The sequence below is a fragment of the Corapipo altera genome, unplaced genomic scaffold (genome assembly GCF_003945725.1).
Source record: "Corapipo altera isolate COAL_440 unplaced genomic scaffold, ASM394572v1 133, whole genome shotgun sequence".
Taxonomy (NCBI): domain Eukaryota; kingdom Metazoa; phylum Chordata; class Aves; order Passeriformes; family Pipridae; genus Corapipo; species Corapipo altera.
In genome coordinates, this window is record NW_020884939.1 from 2,074,839 (window position 1) to 2,093,730 (window position 18,892).

General features: G+C 51.4%; 1 protein-coding gene across 1 annotated transcript in view; it reads right to left on the reverse strand.

The window, feature by feature from the left end:
* CDH23 (cadherin related 23) overlaps positions 1–11,505 on the reverse strand; it is a 194,154-nt gene extending 182,649 nt beyond the window's left edge. Inside the window, exons 1-2 of the mRNA XM_027661026.1 lie at positions 11,478–11,505; positions 1,434–1,505 (exon numbers count right to left, since the gene is read on the reverse strand). Of these exons, the coding sequence (XP_027516827.1) occupies positions 1,434–1,500 (67 nt within the window). The 5' untranslated portion in view covers positions 1,501–1,505; positions 11,478–11,505. The remainder of the gene's footprint in view (positions 1–1,433; positions 1,506–11,477) is intronic.
* Between the last annotated feature and the right edge of the window lie 7,387 nt (positions 11,506–18,892).

The following is an 18,892-nucleotide window of genomic DNA, read 5'->3' on the forward strand; positions in this document are numbered from 1 at the left end:
CACTTGCTTATCAAGGAGATGACAACCAAGCCCTGGGCAGGGTTTAAGAGAGGACTGGAACACTGCTCTGCTGTAAGCCTCCAAATCCCTGTTTCCATGTGCTGTATCTTCAAGGCTTTGCAGTTTGTTATTGCAATGAAGGAGCAAGTCCCCAACCAGGCAGGCAAAACCCACCACCCCACTTCCAATGGGACACACTGGACACTCGTGGGAAGTGATCTCTCCAGGGGCCAAAGGACTCGCTGTGTTGTCTTTTTTTACTTATTTTTCCCCCCTTCCAGAGGAGTGACAGGGCAGTTACCCAGCAAGGCTACACTTGATCCAACACGACACCAGAGGGAGATTGACTGTGCCTGTCAGTCACAGCTAATGTCATCCACTGACTGCTTAATCAGGCTGCCAATCTGGGCAAGCCATCTTGAGGCTTCAGGAGGGGAAGAAAGGGGGAAAAAAGCCTTTATTCCAAAGGGCACAGTGCTATCAAATGGACACACACTTGCTATTGTTTATCAGCAAGAGCCACACAGGCAAGCTCCTGCCCAGCCACCCTCTCCCCCACCAGCACCCAGGGGTTTTAGGCCATTCATGTAACAATCCCAATTTTCACGGAGCTTTGCTGTACGTTTCCAGTACTCATGCACCCTGTGATATGCCAAAACCTGTCTCGAAAGGCATATTTTTTACACCAAGAGGCTGTTGTCCCACCAGCTCCCCACCAGGAGCCCCCACGCCAGGGAAGACCCAGAGTAGCAGTGGGAAGAGAGCTGACTGTGGAGGCTCTGTCTTCCCTCCATCTGGAATTAGACAAGGGGTTTTGCAGCTTGGAGAGGAGTTATTTCCCCTCCAGTATATATTAAAGCACAGTTCAGGTAACAATTCTACTGCTGAAAGCAGAGAGAGAGCCCTGCCAGCAACACCTCTGCTGCTGAACAGCTAACAAGCTTCTGCTTTACACCCTGCCTTGTGATCACTCCCTCTAGGTTTCTTCAGGTTTTATTTACATAAATTGACCTGATGCCAGGTCCACCACCAGCTTTGACTTGGTGAATCCACATCTTTAATTTGCCAAGGGCTCGCAACTGAGGCACACCAGGAGCACTACCACTGCTGGGTTCACCAGAACATCCATCCTCCTCCAAGGCTCTTTCCAGTCTCACCTGCTCTCTCCCAGGAAGGGCCATCTGATGCCAGGTGTGCAGTCAGTAATGACTGCAAGAAAAGCAGGAGCATGATTTGCAGGTCCCCAGGACTTTGCGGGATGGAGGCAGAGATCTGCTTACCCATACCAGCCACATCCCTCCTTCACCCCAGCAATGCTGCTTTGCATAGTCATCAGGAGACCACAAACACAACAATTATTACCTTTGTTCCTTGCAAACCCGAGCGAGCCCCGAGCAGGGAGAGAGCACTGGACAGACATCAGGATGACTTACCCGGACAGACCAGCTCCAGGAGCAAGAGGAGGAGCAGCAAGTTGCCGGCGGCAGCGTGACGCTTCATGGTTCCTGTCAAAGAACAAAGGCAGTGTCAAGTCCAGCACTCCATGGATGTGACCTTGTCTCTCCAAACCAGGCTCAGTGCCCCAGGGGGCACTCAGGACACCAACGCTTTGTTTCTCGGGTCACACAGCCCCAACCATCCTCCTGGTGAGCGCCAAATCAAAACCAGGATTAACCTTGGGCAGGGGCTCCATTTTTTCTTTCCCACTTTCCAAGGGCTCCTCTGCTGCGAGGGGATGAGCCACGGTGACCTCCGTGGTCAGGACAGGAGGAGCCCCAGCTGAGATGAGCTGCTCCAGCACCGAAGGGAGATGCTGAGGGTAAGGAAGAGCTGCTGCAACCCGGGAGCGACACAGCAGCGAGCTGTCAGCACCAAGGATTTAAGATGATTTGGCAGAGCGGCATGGGAAGCTTGACCCAGAATCACTGGAGAGGCACCAGGATTTGGGAGGACAAAGCAGAGGCCCTCAAACCTCTTCAACCACCTGGGTGGCTGCAGAACAGCCACTGCAGGAGCATGGGAAGCAGAGAGGCTGGCAAACGTGCCCGCATCTCTGCCTCCCAAATTTCCCCAGCTTCCCATTCAATACAACACAAGGCTCCTCATGATGAGGCACCAGAATAAAACAGTGCCAAGGAGCTGCACACACAATGCCACATCCTCGCTCAGGGTTCAGAGCACCACATCCAAAGCTTTTTCCGAACCAATCCCATAAAACCTCAGCAAAGTCCCACTTTGGAAGTAAATTCGTACATGTGGATCTTAAAACATCCCACCCCAGGGGCAAGCATAAATCATATACACTGCACACAGTAGACAGGCACAAGGAAACCCCCGGGCAGCTCGCGCAGAGTCTGAGGCTGACAGGACTCTACAGTGACCCGTCTCTGAAGCTCTCTCTGTTTCTGTGGGTGCCGTGCAAGTTGTGGGGCAGTGGATTGTTCTCCCACCAGCACAGCACATCCATGCAGCAGCAGCCCCAGGGACAGAGCACAGAGGTGACAGCCATCCTTGGGGACAGCGAGCACAGAGATGAACCTGCAGTTAAACACAGAAGCAGCTCCCACTTGAGATCAAGAGCTGGCCAGAGCAGAGAGCGCTGAAGCAAGTAATAAATCCCTCTTTCCATTCACCAGCTCAAGCAGGGACTCGTTACACTTGCAACTGGTCCTATGCACAACAAGTTTTGGTTCACCTGGCGCTCGCAGCACTTGGAGGACAGATCACTAAAGCAACAGACCTGAATACACTGTTGTGACACGTGTGATTCCCACCCGGGGAGCATCCAGACAGACAGCTCATCCATAAACCCAAGGTACCACCTTTGCCCACCATTCATGGAAGCACAGAATGGTTTAGGTTGGAAGGGATCTTAAAGACCATCTAGATGCAACCCCCCTGCCACGGGCAGGGACACCTTCCACTAGATCAGGTTGCTCCAAGCCTCATCCAGCCTGGCCTTGCTTAACTTTTTTCCTCTCCATTTACCCCAAAGGCAGTAGCTCAGCCTTCCCTTCAGAGCATCCTGCTCTATACAGACTAAATACAATGCCAGCAGGCAGTTATCCCAACACGTGGCACTGCAGCTGGGAGCCCAGCTAAGGTGGAGGGTTCTGCACTCCACTGCCCCTCAAGAGATTCATGGGTACCCTTGTGGATGCTCCTACAGGAGCTTCAAAGCAATAGCTATACATATTTTAGTTTTACTGATGGATGTGTCAGAGAAGACAGCTCATAACAATTCTGTCACCACAGAAAGGGCCTGAAATTCTAATTTCTTCAGCTATTTTGCAACGAGAAAACATCTGTGAGAAAAGGTCTGTGCCTAGGCAAGAGAAATGGTGCTGTGGTCTATTTTGTGCATCTTTAGGAATTTCAGTGCAAGCCTGAGGAGACATTTGGGGTTGGCAGGGCTTCACTTTTAGGTGTATCATGCCAGCCTCCCCAGCAAACAGGGACAGGGCAGGAGAGTTCAAACCTCCACCCCTCAACAAGCTTCTGATTTCTGAGTGCTCAGTATCAGCAGAGCATCCAAACAACCAGTTTCTAAATAAAAATCACCAGTTCCCCATGAGCCAGGCATCCTAACAGGCCCTTTAAATCTTTAGATCCGGCCAACAAAAGCAGAACAGATTCTTCTAATAGAGCAAAACACCAAACAACTCAATTTCCTCCCTTGTTTTAATAAGTCTGGGGGAGGAGAAAATCTCAGATATAAACAACATCCCCGTTTCAGACCCCTGCATCCCCTCTGGCCAGCATCAAGCCTGGGGTGCAGAGCCCAAGCTCACCGTGCTGCAGACAGTGAGGATAGGATAGAAATGAGTTTCTCTGTCTTCTGCAGTGCCAAAATGCCATTGAGGAGAACACTAACTTTCTTCTCAAGCAGCACCACTATCAGCCCAAGTGAGCGGAAACATTATTTTCCGGCTTCACAGCCTGTGTTTAAAAAGCAACAGGGCAGTGGAAAAACAATTTATGTGATGCAGAAATCAAGGCAGCTGACAGCATCCCCTTTCGAGTGTCCTGATAAATCTAAATATTGTATATTCCAAGTCAGTCACTTCATTATGTAAGTAATTGCCTGAAATGTCATTTTGATTTTCTCTGTCTTCATTAATATTGCAGCTCTTCACTGGTTCCCTGAGATGGTTCACTCGAATATTGCAAATTTAAGGAATGGGATCGAGAAGTCTCCGGGGAGAACTTAAAAATTGTGACTAAGAGCATATTAAATTGCACCTTCTGCCTGAAAGAGGCTCTTTGGAGGAAGCATTCCGTGTGGTTTCCAGCATAATAATGTCTCTGGGCAAGTCGTCCCTGGGAACTCAACTGTTGCCTCCTGGCTGCCGAAGCACTAATGTGAAACCAGAGGTTTCCCCATCCACTGACAGCTGCTCCCTGGGGCACATGGAGCAGCAGAGCCTCAATAAATGGTGATGGATGGGAACCAGAGGAAACACCACAAATGAGTCCAAGGCTTGAAAGTTTAGGAACCAGCTCAGGTCAAGCAGAGGTTTTTCAGCCCACTTTCCCCAGATGCCTCCTTCCCAAGCCCGGGAAGTGGTTTTTTGCTACTTAAACAGCATCACTGCATCCCTAAATGTGGGGACACAGACGGAGACCAGTCAGTGCCGGCTCCAGCCCTTGGCACGCCCCCATGCCAGTGGTCCTCCAAGAGCCTCCCACCATCTCACCTCCATGAAACACCAGAGTTGAGATGCTCCCACTGCTCAAGCCCAGGCCATGGATTGCTCTTGGGGTGTCTAAACATCGGCTTCAGGGCTCTGCACCTGCCCTGGTTATTTTCACAGGCACTGCTGGGCCCCTGCATATGAGAGCAGCTCCGCACACAAAACACTTCACTGCCTCCATCAGAGCTGCGGTTTTGGAGCTGGGCTGGCAGAGATGCTCCACATTTGAGCTCCTTTAATCATTCTCTGAGTCCCTGGCCCCTCTCCCCCCAACCTGGTCTTCCCCTCCCCAAACAGCACCGCAGCACTTGCACCTCAGGATTTACAGTGTCAGCCTCTCCCCCTTTGCTCCACGCTGTTCCAGGAGCATAAAGAAGAGATGGAAGTGTAAATCAAAGCATCTCCCAAACGGCTTCCACGAGAGAAAACTACGTGCCTTCCCAAAAAGCCCCTTTTCCGGTGATGAAACACAAACGACGTCCCCCAGAAAGGGAAGCCCGGCGGCCGGCGCTGCCCACCCACAGGATTCGCTCCTTTGGAGGTGGGGTGGAAGTACCTGAGGTGCCACCAGGATGGCACCACGTCCGTGGAATCCATCTAGCTCCTGGAGGACACCTCTCTCCCCAGCACCCCATCCATGCCCACTCTCCCAAGCTTCCTCCAACCACTGTGGTCCCCTTGGAAGAGTGGCCAGGAGACGGTCCAGCCACCAAACACGCATCCAAGGAAGTACCCCTGAGATCCCCTTCAGCAAAGCACATCACTTGGCATCATCCCTCACACCAAAAAACAACCACTTCTGCTTTCCCAGCTTCCCCATCCCTCTTCTCCTTAAAAACAAGCACCACCAGAAATCCACCTTTTCTTATTACAATTGCCTTTTGGCCAGGGCTTTACAATAAGCAGGATTCAAAAGGAAAAAAAATTACAAGTTAATTTTGATTTTTTTTATTTTTTTATTCCCACCCCCATATTGGCATGAGCCATACCCGAATCATAATTCCCAAAAATAACAAATTGCAGAACAGGGTAATCAGAGGTAAATTGATATTGATAAATAAGCTTTTCTTTCGTGCGGTAGGTGGTTTATTTTAATCTAATGAGTTTTATATTTTCTGAGCTTTCAGATTCCATGATGAAGAGCCGTCCCCGCTAGAATTACAAAGCACTTTGAAATATTGTAATTTTATGGCTCATTTTGTCAGGACTCTTGAAAATGAGATTTGTTCCCAGTGAAAAAATTTGCCCTTTTTTTTTTTTCCTCTCCTATTCCCTGCAGCGAGGGGAAATAAAATTTCCTTGTTAAATAAATACAGGCCAGGATATTGGTGTGCACACGGTGGGAAGGACAGATGCCCACAGGGAATAAAGGGCACAGCTGCTGGTACCCGCAATGACCCACCTAAGCCCTGAGGTGGTGCTTGCAGGAGAAAGAGCATGGAAAACACTCTCTGCCCTTCCTTCATCCCAAAAGTAAGGTTGAGGTTGGAGACAGGGGTGTTTTCTCCCCACAAAGCTCTGCACATCCCAGCCAGCATCAATTGGGGTACTCAAACCTTGTTTCTTCCAGGGAAAAAGCTGGAGCTGCTACTGACTAACAACTCATAACACCAAAGTGTTTCCCACACTTCCAGCAGTTTATTTCCATTTCAAAACCAGGACGTTTTGGTTGGGGCTTCCAGACATTTGCTTTCCCACAGGAAACAAACATTAGCTGCAAGAAACATTAACACATTATTTAACCAAAAACCTAAGTCCAGAAGAAAATATCTCAGAACATTTCAGTCTATGCAGGAAAGCTTTGTCCAGGTTGAAAGTGACACTGGTTTTCCAAGTCACTGCCACAAGATAATTCCAACAACTCTGCATAAGCAACATGCAACCCTCGCCTTCCTCCAGAGCAGCACAAAACTGTGGCATCACCAAGCAAAGTCAAATAATGCATCCAATTCACTTCTGCATCCATTCAATATTAAAATAACACCCTGGGAGCTTCAGGAAGGGAATCCTCATTCCCTGCTGCATCAGTCACTGCCACCCATCCCTCCATGGCGAGGGCAGCATCTTCCCAATTTATTTAAGTGGGGTACTGCTGGTTCTATGGAGTCTCCAGCACTGGTTGCTAGTCACCATAGGCATCATAGCAACCATTTTCCATCACAAAACTTCACTTCAGCTGGAACAGCAGCTCCTGAATTAGGAAGAAGGCTGGGATGGGGCACGGAGACCAAGCCAACAGGCTCCTGGCTCTCCTGAGCTGCACCAACACAGAGGCAACACGGCAAAGCTGTGGAGCAAATGATGCTAACGTGGGATGAAAAGGTGGAAAAGCAGCCAACAGCAACAGAGTTTGGCTCAAAGAAAAAAAGAGGGAGGAAAAAAAGGAAGGGGGGGAAGAAGGGTGGGAATTCTTGCTTTGGGAGAAAGTAGAAAGCTGAATGCAGTGAAGTGACACACAGAGTCTGGTCTCACAAGACAGGAATCTCTCTCCAGGCTCTTAAAAAATATACAGAAATGGACAAAGTGGCAAATGTAAGGATGCTGAAGGCCTGACTCCAAGCCTGCTCAGGAATGGGATGCCAGACACTTTCTTCTTGTGCCCTGCCTGGAAGAGGAAGGCTTCCCTCTGACTGAGGGTGGGCAGCAGCCTGGCTGGACTTCCAAGCACTGCCATCAAAATGACGCAGGAGAAGTCTCCAACATGCTCCAGTTGCCAGACATCATTTGTGAGCACAACTGTACCACTGCCACCAATCCCGGGGCACTCCTGCCTGCGCCACGTCAGATGCGCTGGGTTTGGGGGTTTAAAGGGAAAAAAGAAGAGAAGACGTGTGAAGTAGAATTAAAGAGAAAAAAAAAAGGGCATGTGCTGGCAGGGACTGGCACAGCACCTCCCTCTGTGCCACGTTCAGGTGCAGCTTTCAACGTGAGCATCACCTTTTTGCAGCAGGAGGGAGCACGGCCCAAGCGTCACCCTAAGAGATCCCCCCATGACAGCGTGAGCGACACGATAAAGAATTCAGCATCAACCCCAAGAGCAAGTCATCAGCCTCAGAGCCACCAGTTCTTCACAATCAGCCACCAAACTGCCTTTTAAAGCCCTGCCAAAGAGGATGGGTGAGTTATTTAACTCCATCTCCCTTGGTCAACACTCAACGCAGCAGACATCGCTCCAAGCCCAGGACCTGGGTTGTGTGTGCACCTGGGATCTCATCCCATCTCCCTGCCTCCAGCTACTCCTAAGCTCCATGCTGGATGTTTACGTTGCTAAAAAGAAGCAACAAGGCTGTTTGCTTGGAATTATGGTGACTGGAATGGCAGATCTTAAAAACAGTGGGAAATAGGGATGCTTCAGAGGGAGGGGAAAAAAAAAAAACCCAACCCTAAGAAACCCACAAAAAACCCCTTCACACTGAGCAACCAGAGCTGCAAAGGTTCTGAGGCCATTTCTTGCCTCATCCTAATCAAGAGGGAAGTGTCCTTGCTGCTTTCACACAAAGCTCACTTAACTTCCAGTGAGAGGCACTTTGCTGCTCCAGACCTTTTCAAGGCCCGCTGGCTGTTCCAGCTGAGAACAGGGAAGCTTTGCCTGATGGAGCAACACTGTGGGCACGCTGGGGCTAATCACTCGTTGCCTGGAATTGCAGGAGCAGGGAGAAAACGAAGTGGGAGAGCCAGTACAGGGAAAGGGAGATAGGGATACTTGGGAGGCATCCCCCGATCCTGAAGAGCAGCCCTGGAGAGCAGAGATTGAACAGAAAGACAAAAGCTTTCAGCAGAGATGGAGTTATTTGGATTAATGGCAGTAGTTCATCACCGGTGACAGGTTTGTTCATGCAAGCCCTCCTGAGACCCCAGATGGGGCTGAGGACCCTCAAAGCTGTTCAGTCTCTCTCCTACATGCCTTTTCCATAGGTGCAGCAGCCCCAGCTCCAGCATATCCCTCTATTTCCATCAGGAATTTACCCCCAGTGCCCCTCTCTCCCCAGCATACTCCAAGCAGAACTTCTTCCTGCCCCGGAGAGCAGCTGTTATATCAAACACACAGATCAGGGCAAAGCAATTCAGGCTCTGGCAGAGGCTCTGGAAGGGACAGCACAGCCCTCCCACACCCAGAGCAGTTTCCATTGCAAGATACAGCCAGCAAGGTCCTTGTTCCCAGGACACAGGTTCAAAGGGATGCTTCTGGGAGGCTGCCTGGCAAAAGAGACCATGCGTACCCAGGATTGCCCCTCTGGTTGGAAGGGGCCTTAAAAACCATCCAGTGCCACCCCCTGCCATGGGCAGGGACACCTTCCGCTGGACCGGGTTGCTCCAAGCCCCATCCAACCTGGCCTTGGACACTTCCAGGGATGGGGCAGCCACAGCTTCTCTGGGCAATCTGTGCCAGGGCCCCACTGCCCTCACAGGGAAGGATTTCTTCCCAGTATCTAATTTTCACTTTCGTGGACTGAAAGCCACCAGGCTCCACAACCAAGCGTTTCCTGCCCAAGAGTTAGAGCTCAGCACAGCCTGTGGATAAATGCTATTCCAGCCCCTGCCACAGCATCCTGGTCCTTAACCAGACCACTGGCAAGATCCAGGACATCTGCAAGATTTGGGTGAGTTTTAACCACTGGGATTCCTGATTTCTCCCCATTTCAGCTGCAGAATCTACACACTGAAATAGAGTCAGATAACAACGTAACAATGAAGGCAGGAATTGTCACGTTTGTAGTCTTGGACCATAAAAGCCCAAAATGAACCCTAGGTTTCCTGCAACATTATTAAAAGTCTTACTGGAAGAAGCAAGACATTGTACTGGGAAATAACAAAGAAGTTTAGGTTGCACATGGAACTGTTTATGCTCCCAAAGCAAAGCTCTAGCTCAATTAGCCCGGCTGCAATATCCCGGCTGCGAGCAGCTGGGATGTTTTACACCCTAATAAGAGGTCACAGCACCTCATCAACACAATCCCATATCCTAAAGCTTCTTAAATTCAAAAATAATCTGTGCTCCAGACCATCTGCACAGAACATCTAAGAAACTTCATAAATTAAATCCTTTTTAAGTTAAGAGGTCCTCACCACCCTGGCTGCTCCAGGGGTGTGCTCTGAAGGGGATTGCAGTGCCCTTTTCCTTTGCACACTCCCACTGGGTCAGCAGAGAAACTGCCATGCCATGGACATTACTCTGGAGATTACTGCAACTGGGCAGCCAGAAAATAGTTTTGTTGCTGCCTCCATCCCTGCTGTATCCAGGGGATGCTCCTGGGAGGGACGTACAGCCCCTTGGCACATGGGCTGGGTGCCTTTACCAGGCTCAGCCACGGCAGCCAAGCTCCACAGCTCCCACCTCTTTCAAACATTGCTGTTCCCACTTATCACCAAAAAAATTTGAAACGACGAGAGTACATCAATTTTTACCGTTTCCCACAAAGAGAGTGTTTTACGACCTGGTCTTCAGACATATCAATGTATATTTTCACTACACAATCTTGACTTGTGCTACAAAACCTCCGGTTTGCCTTCCTAAACAAGAGGGAGGAGGGCGGTAAAGGAAAATGGAATTGCAAAGGGATTTCTCCTCCCCGAGTTCCCCAGGACAGGGGGGAAGGAGAAACAATGGTAAAACTCACTCTGCCAAAACACCCACCTGGATTTTCACAAATGCCAGTTTCCCATGGGAATACCTTATCCCCCTCATCATCCCCCCCCCCCCCCCCCCAAAAAAAAATAAATTTAAAACATTTTTAATGCACCAGCTCTATCTTGTGCCGAGGCTACACGCACGAGGTATCCCAGGCTGCTGCAGGACGCACGGGGAAGATCCGGGGAAGGAGCCTGGCTTGTTGCGCGCAGCCTCCGGCAGCTCCGTCAGCCCTCCTGACCCCCTGGACATCCCTCCTGCCAAGGGAATCTGCTGCCAGACACGGCTTTGCCCCCAGCACAGGGGACAAAAAAAAACAAACCAACAATATAGAAAACATCCATCAGCATAGGAAATGTCCCGTTCCAGCATCCCCCTCCTGGAAAACACCGATGGATAAGAGAGAAGCAGCAGCTTGGGGAAACGAGAGTTTCCCTGGCAAGGTGGTCAGGGGAATATGTATTTAAAGAAAAGAGGATTGCAGGGTTTGTGGAGGATGAAGGAAAAGAGCAGCAAGTCAAGAATCGTGGGGGGAGGGGGAAATTCCAAATAAAGTGTTTTTTGAAGAGATTCAGGGCAAGTTTGGCGTTTTAAAACGCTGCTTTCCTATTAAATAATGTTTTGAGGGGCGTTAAAAATCCCACCGCTCCCACTGCGGCTCAGCCCCCACGCGCGGCTGCGGCGCGGAATTCCCACGTCTGGGAAGAAGTTCGGCCCCGGCTTATCCCAGAAACTTTGCAGCTTCTCAGCAGCCCAAACTGCAAATTAGAGCCGGGGATGGGGGAGGGAGGGGGCACCGTGCTTGCCTCCCTCGGGGGCAGGACAGCAGATACCATCACACATTTACAGCATTATTTTGGGGAAAAGGGGAGAAAGGTTGGGCTCCCCCTTCTCCTGCCGCTGAAACCACCGCGCTGAGCGACTCCCCGCGCTCCAAAATAATATTAATAATGGCAGGGCTCACCCTCCAAAAAGCTGTCCCCTCAGCGAAAGCAAATCAAGGAGGTTTGGCAAGAGGGACCTCGCGCAAAGCCGCCCCCCGGCAAAGAGAAGGGGTGATGCCGAAGCCTCCGCGCATCCTCCTCGCCCCCCCCCCCGCACCCCTCCCAAATAAAGAAATACACGAGGAATAAGGAAAACCGGCGGGGCATTACCTGCGGTGGATGTGTCGGAGCCCAGTATCAGCGGTGACCCCCCATTGCTCCCCCCCCGCCGCCCTGGAGCCGCGTGAGCCGCCGCGGGAGGAGGAGGAGGAGGAGGAGGAGGAAAGGGAGGGGAAAGGAAGGAGCCCGAGAGGAGCTGACGCGGGCGGCGCAGCGCCCCTTGCCCAGGTATCGGGGATTTCAGCGCCGGCTCCACCTTCCACCCCTTCTGATCCCTCCCTGGGGACTCCCAGCCCCCCAGATCCCAGGATCACCCCTCAAACCCAGGGCTCGCTCCCCCCGCCCCCAGACAGCGGTTGCTTCAAATACAACTTTAGCCCGAGGCAGGCGCTGGTTACTCAAAGTTCAATTCAGTCTCGGTGGTTTGAATTATTTTTTTTTTCTTGTTAATATTATTATTATTTATCTGCCCTGTGTGCAACAGCATCTGGCAGGACCCGGAGCATGTAAATCATACATGAGCAGGAAGGCGATCCGGGCACGTTGTGCCAAGAGAGCCGCAATGTCCCTCCCCAGCTCCTCTCCCCCGGGCACCCGAAGCCTCCTCGGTTTCCACAGACACCGTGTTGCATTTGCCGTGCTGCTGATCCACATTTCCAACTAACCCTTCTCGCCACTGCTCCTCCCCAACCCCGTGCCCTCACAGGTTTTCTAAATCTGGCAGGACATTCCTGCCCCCAGTCCTGAGACCTCCCTACAATCCAAATCTCACTGCTACACCCCATTTCTTGCCTTCTCAGAAGCAACAAAGCCATAAAAAGCCACCTGCAGTCACACCAATCCTCATGCCAAGGGGGTGACTCCATGTCCCTGAATTCCAGGAGGATCGGGGCTTTGGGTCCTGCCCTGCTACACACACCACCCTCCCACCACGGGGGACTTGGAGGAGCTTTACCATCCCACCAGACCCTATCATGACCAGTTTTAATTAAAACACTAAGCAAGTGCAGTTCATGCTGCTAAAGCCCATCTTTGAGCCTTGCCTGGGAATCCCAGAATCCTATGATGGTTTGGTTTGGAAGGGACATTAAAAATCATCTCATTCCAACCCCCCCACCATGGGCAAGGACATCTTCCTCTAGACCACCTTGCTCCAAGCCCCATCCAACCCAGCCTTGAACACTTCCAAGGATACAAGGAGCCTTCCCCTCTACTCACCTCAACACCTCTCCTCCCAGAGCATCAGTAGACAAATACCTCTACAGGAGCAGGAGGGGGTAATTATGCCTTTGCCTCCCTTGAGCAGCTTTTGCTAATTATGCAATTAGCACAGGGCTGATTGGTTTGAATTGGGCGGAGGTCTGGTCCTGGTGCTCTCCCCTCAGCCCTGGCTAAGCCGCACCCCAGAGCCAGCCCTGGCACACCTGCAGCTGCTTAGGGGTTAAAAACCAAAGGCCCTGGCAAACACGTGAGTGCCATGAGCTCCCTAATGAAGGTGCCAGCACATAATTTCCTCCCATCACACCTGGGCTGTTTTGGGTTTGTTAAGGAGTTGCCCTCCCCAGTTTGCACTGAAGTTGGAGGTCACGAGGAGGGCGAAGGGTGAGGCTGTTACTAGCGTGGGGCTCTGAGCATCCTGCTGAGCTGAGCCCACTGCAGTCTGGGGAGTTTATTCCTCCTGGGATCTCTGGCCCTTCCTTGCCTTCTTAATAGCCCACAGCCAGGATATTTACATTATGTTCATCCCAGGCACGTCCATACAATCAGAGAACTAATCAGGGGAAGAAATGGCAAAAGAGGGGAGGAACCAAAGCAAAACCATGTGTTAAGCAACTTGAAGACACGTTTCAGGCCTGGATGGCTGTAGCCGCTCTGCCTTTGCACAAGCGATGTCTCAGTTAACGACTCTCCTGATGAATTCAGGTCAGGGTTTCTATTTAAATAGAAGCACACCTCTCTTATTCCTAATCTCTGCCCAGTTCCTATGCCTTGGCTTCACGCCACAGACTTCCGCTCACATCCTGACTCCTTTGAAGAAGTGTCACCTGTTTTACATAAGTCAGCTCTAAAGAAGCCGAGTTCCCCCTGGCCTGGGGGTCTGGCTTGGGCTCCTGGTCCCATTCCCAGTGGAGTACAGGCTGCACCTTTTCCCATGCAGGAGGCAAGAGAGGACTAGGGGGGTTTCAGTGCCTAAGTTCATGAAACCCACAGGAATTCAAGTGTCTTGTGAACTGTATCTCCCTGTCAAGCTCGGTTTAAATCAGGCAGGAACAGCAATAGCTGTGTGCAGGCTGGACCTCAAACCAACTCACTGAGCTGATGTTCCCAAGCTCCTGTTTGAAGAAAGCCACATCTCTCTGAGACCCAGCCCCTTTTAACAGACTCATAGCTGGGAAAAGAAGGGAATAAAGGAAAGTGATGCACTGTGAGCAGAGGGATGCTCCCAGTTGCTACTGGGATAGGAGGCCACCGTAATTACTGCCAACCCTGAAGCAGGGAGCTGAAGGGATGGCATAACCTCCCTGCTCTCCCAGCCTTTCTCCACGGGCTCATTACTACTAAACTTGATTTTTTGGGTGGCAAATCCTGTGACCTCCCCTCTCCACCCTGCCTGCAAACACAGAGCAGCTCGGCAGAGCCTTTCACAGCCTCCTGGCACCACTCACTCAACCTTGAAATTGTACTGCAGGGCTTCTCCCCTGCTCATTTTCCATCTAACCACGGAACATTCCTGCATCCAGCTCTCCCCATGGTGTATCACTCCCCTCTCTGCCTTCCCCAGCCCTTCTGCTGTGAGCGGTGGGATCACTGTTTGTCTCTAAATAGATGAAATATCACATGGAAAGAGGGTGAAATATGGACACGTGAAAATCCTGCCCCACCAAGGTATTGAATTATTTCTGCTTGCCATGGACCATGTACGGCCATGGAATCCAGGGTCAGCACGGACATCAGCTGCCTGACAACCAGCCCGTGCAATACTGTGCCATCAGTCATTTCCTCACGCTTCCTTTTTCCCAGCAGTCTCCCACAAGGATCCCTTGATGTGCTTCCCCAAATTGCCATCCCTTATTTTTTTCCCCAGTAAATAAAACCTGTGCAAAAGTGCAGGAGGGTTTTATGCTCAGCACATGCAGCCCATGCCCCCCCACTTCTTCTACTTTTTGGGATGCAAAGTGGTTTTGTGTCCCTCAGACCACAAGCCCCACAGGGATGCTGGTATCCTCCATCTCCCACAGCCTTCCAGCATGCCATGTCGTGGGGTGGGTTGGGATGGTGGCATGAGGGGGCAGCTCCTCCCGGTGCTACCCTCTTGCCCGTGTCACAGAATTAATTTGTGCAGCAGTCGCAGAGTTTTCTTTTTGACCACCTGTGCTGTGGCTGACAGTGAGCTGGCTTTTCCGGTGTGAAATTAATTTCCAGGTCCATTTCACACAGAATTTTAAGGCCAATATTAGGATCATGTTGTTTGTTTAGGAATTTATGAGTGGAGGAGGCTGGTGAGAAAGCTGAACAAAGTTAAGGGATTGCTGGATTTCTCTCTCTGGAGAAGAAAAGCGCTGAAAAAGCAGCTGGTTTTGGTTTTGGGGGTCTTTTTTCCCCTTTAAAAGTACTGGGTTTCAGATTGCATCTTTGTAAGGTGATAGTGCATCTGGAGACAACAGGAAGGGTGATAGCTGGGCACACCTTTGTAGCACATGCCTAATTCTGTAGCATCATTCACCAGCTCACGTTTACAGGTGGGTCCAGGTGAGCTACCCCTGGATAAACCAGCCCCAGCTGGGACAGGGCAGTGGGGACTACACATGGTGGTAACACATGGCAAGAGGGATCAAAGTGTGAGCCTCAAAAAGCCTTGCAGGACCTGGCTGAAGCTCGGAAGCTCTGCCCATTGCAGAGCCCGGAGCAGCCTGTTTGCAGAATGCATCGTCTCCCTTTGCAACCCAAGTCAGAGCCAGCAGGACCTGTCCCCTGCCAAGGGCACTGAGAGCACCCTGTGGCCCCAGGCTGGGCTTGTTACATCCAGAAATGGTTAGTGAGGGCAAAAAACCCCTTTGTACCAACTCTCCGTGCAGCTGGAAGCGCTTTTCATTGGCTTTTGAAACAGCCCTTGATGCAATTTCCTACTGATGGGGAATGTTAGTAAACTCCGAGGTAACGAGGATTCAGCGCTGATCCAGGTGACCTGGATCGAGGGCAGCGACAGTGAGAGGGGGCAGCTTTGGGGGCTGGGAGATAACTACCCTGAGTCTCTTCACACCACACACTAAGGCATCTTTCTCTTAGCTTTGAGCCCTACCTTAACCTGCTCGGGTTTCTTTCTTCCGCTCGGTCTATTCTTTGTTCCTCAGCAGAGGAAAAGGTGCCATCTACAGGCACAGAGAATCCATGTGCAGGCACAGCCTCCTTCTACAGGCACAGCCCTCCACATGTCCCCCCCTCAGGCTCCTGTCCCCTGCCATCATCCCCCCTTCTGGGTCACCTTCCCTGCAGTGTGGACTCTGAGCTGTGTGTCCAGGTTGTTCTCTCTTTGGGGTCAGGGAGCATCAGAGGGCTGTGCCAGGTAGAAGATGACCTCCCTCCTGGCCAACTCTTGGGCACACCTGTGTTTATCCTTGCTGGTAACCCAGTGGAGTAGCAAGATAAAAACTCAAGAGAAGGTGACCACCATGTCCACAACTTGGGGGGAACCAGAAAAGGGGACACAAAAGAAATTTGGTCACACTGTTGCCTCAAGGAAATCCTGGAGGGCTCCTCTGCTACTTGCCCAGTGTCACCACTTCCAGCCCCATGGGTCTACCTGAGCTGCTCGGCCTGACGTTATACTCTTCTGCCATGCTCTGCTCTTCCAGCTGCCTCTCATTCAATCCATTGTAGCTGGGTTCACACACCTGTGATGAAGTGTGAGTACAGGGCAGTGGGGTGACTATAGTGAGGGGTGACTCCTGCCCAGCTGGAGGGAGGGTGTGTGCAACGGCCCCCAGAACTCAGCGTGGAGGTACTTGCACTTTGGCCATGAAGGGCTTTTGGTGCTGTTTAAGGGCAAAAACGAGTCTGAGAGGTCTCCAAGGTGATGCAGTTAAAACAGGAGCCAGGTCCTGGAGATGAATATTCAACGGGAAGCTCCCAAGGTTGCCCCAGCAGAGCTCTACCTGCCTCACCACACCAAGGGCTCGCCAGGGCGGCAAAGAGAAGGCGATGCTGAAGAGTGGAGTTAATGCCAGGCAGCCACAAGCCCAGGGCTGCTCCTGCTTCAAAGCCCCTTGGGTGCCCCCCAACCGACTGCTTCATATTGAAAGCATTTGTCACAGCAGACACTCCCTCCTGCGCTGCCGGTCCCCCAAGCTGTGCAGTGCAGAGTGAGGGGGGGTGGTCACAAAATCCGGGATAGAGGATGAGCTGGGAGGGGGGGTCTGCACACAGCATGCAGGGATGGCAGGGGGATGGCTTGTTCAGCTTTGCCCAGCCTGCTCCAGGCACGCTGGAATTCATGCTCAGCCAGCCCCAGCTCCTCCACTCCCCCGCCACGGCGTGATAAATTAGGAGGAAAAGTTTCTCATCTCAGTTTGTTCTCGCAGTGCCGTCCAACAGAGCACAAGCCTGTCTAATCAGGAGCTACAGTCCTTCACCATCTGTTTGGAGCCTAATTACAAATGCAGAAAAATAATGTGCTTTACAATTGCACCAGTAAATGCTGTAAATGATTTAAATGCATGCATATGTTCCCTGCAGAATTCAGCATGCATCTGCGACTTCTTCTGCTCACATTAGGCACACAAATCAAGGGAAAAAATACCCAGATCTGACGAACAGCATGTCCCTAGGACGGTGATTTTTATCCCTTTTTTTTCCCCCTGCTGGAATGGCAAACAGGGCTTTTTTGTAACAATTCATCCAACAGCGTTTTCTTTGCTTCCATTTTAAAAACTGTTTATCACTGCTGTGTAAATATAGTACAAATTACTCCATAAAACATGTAAAAGGAGAACAGCAGCCGGGCAAGCCTGCAGCTGGCTGGCAAGGTTTCAAAGCCAAGGGTTTTTTTCCTCTGGGGCACCTAGAGAGGGTCAGGATCCAGCTCAGCTCATCTGCTGGGGATGGTGACCCTCCCCAAAGCCCCTGCTGAAGAGGATGACCACTCACATTTCGTAGAATCATGGAATGGTTTGGGTTGGAAGTAAACTTAAAGATTATGTTGTTCCAACCCCCTGCCATGGGCAGGGACACTTTCCACTAGACCAGGCTGCTCCTGGCCTTGAACACTTCCAACGATGGGGAAGCCACAGCTTCTCTGGGCAATCTGTTCCGATGCCTCATCACCCAAGGATTTCAAGCCCTTGAGTCACATGTCCATCTCCAGGAAGATGCTTCCCTAACAAAGAGGAAAAAGTGCCAAGAGCTAAATTACCTTGACAATACCTTTGCCATGGCTGCAGAGGCATCAGAGAGCATCACCTGCTCTACTCTGGGGTGACAGCTCTGCACAGGCTTCCCACGTATCACCAGTAGTCCCCATTCCCACAGTCAGTCCAGCAAAGGCAATCCCACTTTTGACCTGCAGTGCGTCCTGTCCAAACACTGAAAGGATGAGTCCTGCCCCAAAACACGTGCAATGGAACAGCCAGGAGGCAGCAGATCCTCTCTTTGGCCACCACCAAGGTGATGCTGAAGGATAATGAGGTTGTTTCAGAGGCGCTTCCCCCCTCCCAAAGGGTAACAGCACTGCCCCAAAGCCTCTGCAATGCAAAGCCTGGTGTCACAGGGGCAGCATTTCTACCCTGTGGGGCACTCCACTGAGTGAGGAGAGGCTGGACAAGGCTTTGGACATGAGAGAGAATGAGGGAAAGCCACTTGCAATAATGGGAAATGAGTATCTCTCCAAAGCAAAAATTCCCTTTCCTCCTCCAGCACATTTGTTTGCTTTAAAGCCCCAAATACCAACACTTAACTGCTCCAGCTGTGAAGCAGGGAGGGGTAGCTGGCACCACAGAGATGAGAGAGGACAAAAAGAGGTCAGGCCTAGGCTCAGTGGGTCTCCTTTGAGCTGAAGCTGCCGCAGATGCGTCCCCTCCGCTTTCTGCCCTTTCATCCATTCCCCTCCTGCTCCCCATGCCCTCCTGCCTTGCTGCTGCTGCTTTGCCAGTTCCCAGCTTTCATCTCCCCTCAGCCACTTGGATTTAACTCCAAAGGCTGCTGGAAAAGGCGGCATGGGGCAGGGACAGCATTCCCACCGTGCTGGGCTGCCAGCCCTCTGCAGCACTGGGGCTCTCCATCCTCCTGGTGGGAATGCCAGCGATGCCGGCCCCGAGTGCAGGGATACGTGCCTGTCTTTGATTCACTTCCACATCGCGGGCTCACCCTCATGAATTCTGCAATGCCTGCACGGCTCATTTTACAGCCACGGAGGAGATGGAGCCAAGCCCTGCAGAGCATGTGGCCCTTCCCTGGCCTGCTGGCACCGCCCA